Source organism: Embiotoca jacksoni, unplaced genomic scaffold (assembly GCF_022577435.1).
Source record: "Embiotoca jacksoni isolate LCO1_2020_lvr unplaced genomic scaffold, fEmbJac1.0.p SCAF_16, whole genome shotgun sequence".
NCBI classification, from domain to species: domain Eukaryota; kingdom Metazoa; phylum Chordata; class Actinopteri; family Embiotocidae; genus Embiotoca; species Embiotoca jacksoni.
Genome location: NW_027185296.1, coordinates 12,967,973 through 12,973,027, shown reverse-complemented (window position 1 = coordinate 12,973,027; position 5,055 = coordinate 12,967,973). Strand labels below are relative to the sequence as shown.

The 5,055-nt window shown below is 47.3% G+C and overlaps 1 protein-coding gene across 2 annotated transcripts in view; it reads right to left on the bottom strand.

Moving 5' to 3' along the window:
* The window catches only part of cunh19orf44 (chromosome unknown C19orf44 homolog), an 11,940-nt gene extending 7,449 nt beyond the window's left edge, over positions 1-4,491 (bottom strand). For both annotated transcript variants that reach the window (XM_069150985.1, XM_069150986.1), the window contains exons 1-7: positions 4,173-4,491; positions 3,398-3,532; positions 3,115-3,260; positions 2,515-3,007; positions 1,898-2,255; positions 1,426-1,496; positions 1-269 (exon numbers count right to left, since the gene is read on the bottom strand). The exon at positions 1-269 is cut by the window's left edge and continues 248 nt beyond it. In XM_069150985.1, coding sequence (XP_069007086.1) covers positions 1-269; positions 1,426-1,496; positions 1,898-2,255; positions 2,515-3,007; positions 3,115-3,260; positions 3,398-3,532; positions 4,173-4,268 — 1,568 coding nt within the window. In that variant the 5' untranslated portion in view covers positions 4,269-4,491. The remainder of the gene's footprint in view (positions 270-1,425; positions 1,497-1,897; positions 2,256-2,514; positions 3,008-3,114; positions 3,261-3,397; positions 3,533-4,172) is intronic.
* Between the last annotated feature and the right edge of the window lie 564 nt (positions 4,492-5,055).

Here is a 5,055-nt window from a genome sequence, read left to right as displayed (position 1 = left end):
TCGTCTTTTGTCCTCCTCCTCCTCCGAGAGCCTTCTGAAAGCAACACCTCCTCTCTGACCTCTGATATCACCTCCTCTTCCTCCTCCTCCTCCTGCAGGTGCTCTGAAACCTGGCTGGCACTGTAACCTGGCTCTGTCCTGCTCTCACTCTCAAAGTCACTCTGGTAGTCCAGCACCTCCTCCTCCTCCTCTTCCTCCTCTTCCTCCTCTGGCAGCTGCTGATGTCTGGTTGGGGAGGTGTGAATAGGCATGCTGGGTTTGAGTTCTTTCTGTTTGAGCAGCAGGAGAAAACATCAGTCTGATGAGTCCTTCAGGCACTTTGAAGAGATCCCTGACAGAAAAGTCAAACAGCTCAATTTTCCTACAAATTATTTTCAATTTTCACAACTCGTAGACGTTAAAGGACACGTTACAATCCTACTGGTCTCACTTCTATGATATGAAGTGCAGACTGACCTACACTTTGATTTACAACAGTTGTATCTAATGGTGATCTCAGTCTGAGGGCCAATTAAAACCCACACTGACAGACCTCACAGGTGCAGTTTCATCTGGATGTTCAGCCCCTGGGAGAATAATACTTCTTTCACACACATGGACAGAGTCCAGGACACTGTTCACACCGGTCACTTCTGTACTGAGGAGCAGATGTTATTAGTCTCAGTTTGCTTGCTAGTTTATGAAACCCTTAGTGACACTAGCAGAGATGATGTCAGAGGGGATCTTTGGTCGCAGGAAGGTTCTGGACTGGATCTGGACTCTCATTACCTTCAGCATTAAGTCAAGTCTGAGGTTAGTGAGGAGCTTGGAGCCTCCCAGGTTTTAAATTAAACACAGTGAATGTGTCCTTCAGGAGTGAATATCTGGATTCACTGCATCGTGACACCACTGACAACATATTCAATTCAGACCCTTGATCTTCTTTTTATGTCTTAAACTGATCACTCGCTGGCTACAGCGGAGGACACACCTGTGCACATGTCATGGTATTATAATTGATCTGGTTTTGGATCATATTATAATGTCCACATGGAACATCAGTAACCTGACTTCTCATGTGATTCCCAGCAGTGTGAACAAAGTGAACTGTAGTTGGGGAAAGGCAGTAAAAACTCCACGTGGTGTAAGAGTCAGCTGCTGATTATTATAAGATGGGACTCTTATAATAATATCAAATATATGAATGAATCCATTTGTGCAGCTATTTTAAACGATGTAAGAAACATAAGACTCCAGTGACAAACGCCGAAAAGAAGATCAGGAGCAATTACAAAGTAGATTTCCCTCTTCTTTCTATCTTAATGGATCTGATGATAAACTGTAACTGAGTTGGTTTGATGTTCTTCCACCAAAGCGACGGCCGAGGTTACGCATTATATTGGAGACAGATTTCCGAGGCTGTTAAATCCTTTCTGTCGCTCCCACCTGTTTCTCCGCCGTCAATCCGAAGCCAGAAGGCACAAGATCGTCTAGTGTCATCACGTTCATCTTGAAGTCTGCAATAACACAGGATCACAACAGTGTTCAGTGCGCTGCTGCTAGTGATGCACAAGGCTTTAAACAGACATCAGTTCCCGTTGATCTCGGCTCCTGGATGAATGAAAACAATCTCTCAGAAAAGGTGTCTTTACATTTATAAGCAGTTGTGATGTCCTGCTAATCCAATCATGTCAGTCCTGTTTATTCCAGCTCGACACAGTACACATTTATGTACCTTGTTGTTCCTCTGGGATGCGTGAAGAATAAAACAAGATTCATGAACAAAGGTTACGTTCTCTTTTTTTTAAGAAAAGTGATGAATAAATAATCAGACAATCATTTTGAGAGCCTGACAGAAGAAAGCTGCTGAGTACCAAGTCTTGATCGTAGCAACGACCACGCCGACCGACTAACTCACCTTCACAAGAGACTGAACTCATCTCACTGTGTGGACCTTCAGAACTGGGCCCCACAGGGAAGAGCTCCTCCAGAGACAGAACCTCACCGTGGCCGGACACGGAGGACACCGCGGGACTGTCCGTCCTGTGGGAGGAGCCTGGTCTCTCAGGAGGAGGAGAGGGAGATGAGGAGAGCACAGAGGGGCTGAAGCAGGCCCGAGCCTGGCCGGTGAATCGGAAAGGAGAGCTGCAGCGAGGAGGAGGAGGAGGAGAGACGGTGGAGCGAGGAGGTGCTGTGGTGGAGGGCGACGGAGGAGGGACAGCTGCAGGAGGAGGATGGGGGGAGGAGGGGAGTCTCCGACTGCTCCTGCTCAACTTCTGTATGAGAGGAGAACACAGTGATGACTTCAGATGATAAAACAGTCAGTCAACCTTCAACTGTCTGTTTGGACTGTTTCCGGTGTCAATGAGGATTTTGCTGAATCTACATCTAAAAGAAGTTCCAATTACATATTTTATTCCAAATTAAAACTGTCCTAGAACATGAGCCTGGGTTATTTGTTCTAAACTACAGTACACCTGTTAGGATTATGCCATGAAGATCAGTTTAAGGCCCATCAGGCTGTAAAAACAGCACCTGGTCCGTCTCTTTCATGGGCGAAGGTCTCGCCGGTCTGAAGAAGCTGCAGTCATTTGAATCCGCCGAGTCTCCGAGCAGCTTCCTCACGTCCTCTTCATCGCTCTCCAGACTCACACCACTCACTGCTCTCACCGAGGGGACGACGGGATCGGCAGCTCTGGACCCGGACCCGGACCCGACTCCGACATCCGTTCTGTCCGGAGCGGCCTCAGAGCTCCGATCGGCTCCAGCTGCTTTGTTCTTGAGGAAACGGCCTCCCCTCGGGCTTCGGGCCCCTCCGGAGGGCGCTGGGAGTTTCACAGGGGCCTCCGGGGTCCGGCTATCTGCAGCCGGCGCTGAGACTCCCGGGTCCGAGGTCAGACCGAGGGCGGGTTTGGTCACCTGTCCGGTCCGGTCCGGGTTCTGCATGCGGCCGAGGAAGCGGTTCTCGATCTCAGCCAGCCTACTTAAGGCTGCGGTCCGGCAGCCACGCTGGGACGACGTCACGTATCTGACAGGAGACTTTAAATTAGAGCCATGAAAGAGGAAATGTTTCAGCAGCGCTACAAATATCTGAATCATATTAGTGAATACTGAATCATGGCCACTGAACTCTACCTCGGTTCAGGATGCTGCATTTGGTTCCTGTTGACAGGTGACTGACTGCTGTTTGTTGGTGGTGGCGCCTTCTTCAAGAACCTGCTTCCTCCTCTTCCTCCTCCTCCTGCTCCTCCTCCTCCCAGAGAGCTCTGAGGTCTGAGATCCTGACCAAAGAATAAAATCCAAAGTTTAAGTCTCCAATTGTTCATAGGAGGTTCCCAGATGTCTCGCTGCGTTCATGTGGAAACCTCGATGTCTTACGATATACAACAAACAAACACGTTTGTCTTTCCCTGTGGACCTTGTTTGTCCGGCGCTCCGTTCCAGGGCTGTTTTCAGACATGACATCATCGTCTCCGTGTCCAGGAGCGGAGCTGACGGAGGTCGGGTCACTCGGGTCCGACAGTAAAGCGTTGACAGAAAGACCAACAGAACCCTACGGAGAAGCAGAGGTGTGACGAATGAACAACACTTCATGAAATACTGCACTTAAGAAGTATCTTAAGGTACTGGTACTTTACAAGTGTATTGTCATTTCATTATACTTTATAATTGTCCTCTTAGTGTCTGGTTGTCTGTTTCAGAAGGATATGTTGTACTCTTACTCCACTAAATTGTGTAGGATAGTTATTGGTGACAGATTTGACCAAATATACGATCCGCTTGGATTTGAGTCACCGTAACAGATTAAATGAAACTACAGCAGCTGTTATTTATACATTTGAGTTTGGTACTTTCCCCACGAGGACCGTCAGGACAGCTTTCAGTGGGAATACCTTCTGTCCTGAGTGTGTGTGTGTGTCCCTGTGTGTGTGTGTGTGTGTGTTTGTACCTGTGTGTCCCTGTGTGTGTGTGTGTGTGTGTGTGTGTTTGTACCTGTGTGTGTACCTGTGTATCCCTGTGAGTGTCCCTGTGTGTACTTGTGTCCCTGTGTGTCCGTGTGTACCTGTGTCCCTGTGTATCCCTGTGTGTCCCTGTGTGTACCTGTGTGTCCCTGTGTATCCCTGTGTGTCCCTGTGTGTACCTGTGTGTGTCCCTGTGTGTCCCTGTGTGTCCCTGTGTATCCCTGTGTGTACCTGTGTGGTCCCCCCCCCTCCTCCTCCTGTCCTCCGGACCGACAGCACCACCTGAGCCCGGTCCATCGCGGAGCTCCGACCGCTTCGTCTCCACATGTTTAAACTGAGACACTAACGTTAGCTCGTAACTAGCTGGCTAACTAACATCAGACGGAAGGAAAACTGCGTCCTAATTTCATCTGCATATCTTTCATGACTCACTACCATTTAATACCGACTGGGCAACACCGGACAGTTCTCAATGTGACCCCTTTCTACCGGTCTCCTGCTTATTGTGTGGATCAAGATCACTCCGGCGTCCAGATAAACGCATCTATGGGCGTCCCTTGTTGCCATGGAAGAACTTCCGCTTCCGTCTTCTTCGTTGTCTCAATGATAAATCCTCTTCGGAGCGCTAGCGCCCCCCACAGTTCAATCCGTATAATTGTTACAAATTCAGTGAAAATAGACCGATGTACGTGAAATTGAATTGATATTGTTCCGAGGGTAAAGCAGTGGTACGGTGAACCACTGTTTCCTGTTCATATGCAGCCTGGCTCACATGTTTAAGTTCTTTATTTGATCCTGAGCCAAGACAACGCTGCGAAAACTAATGTTTCATTGTAAAAGAACAGTAGTTCAAACATTATTTTGTGTTATTATATATTACATTACAACACCTTACACATAACATATAACCTTACATATAACCTTACATATAACACATTATAACATATTATAACACCTACAAAAATTACATTACATTGCATTACATTTATCTGACTCTTTTATCCAAAGACTTACAATAAGTTCATTTCAACATGAGGGTTCAAACCCAGAACAACAGGAATCAAGAAAATACAATTTCTTCAAGAAAGCCAAACTACAAAGTTCTATCAGTAAG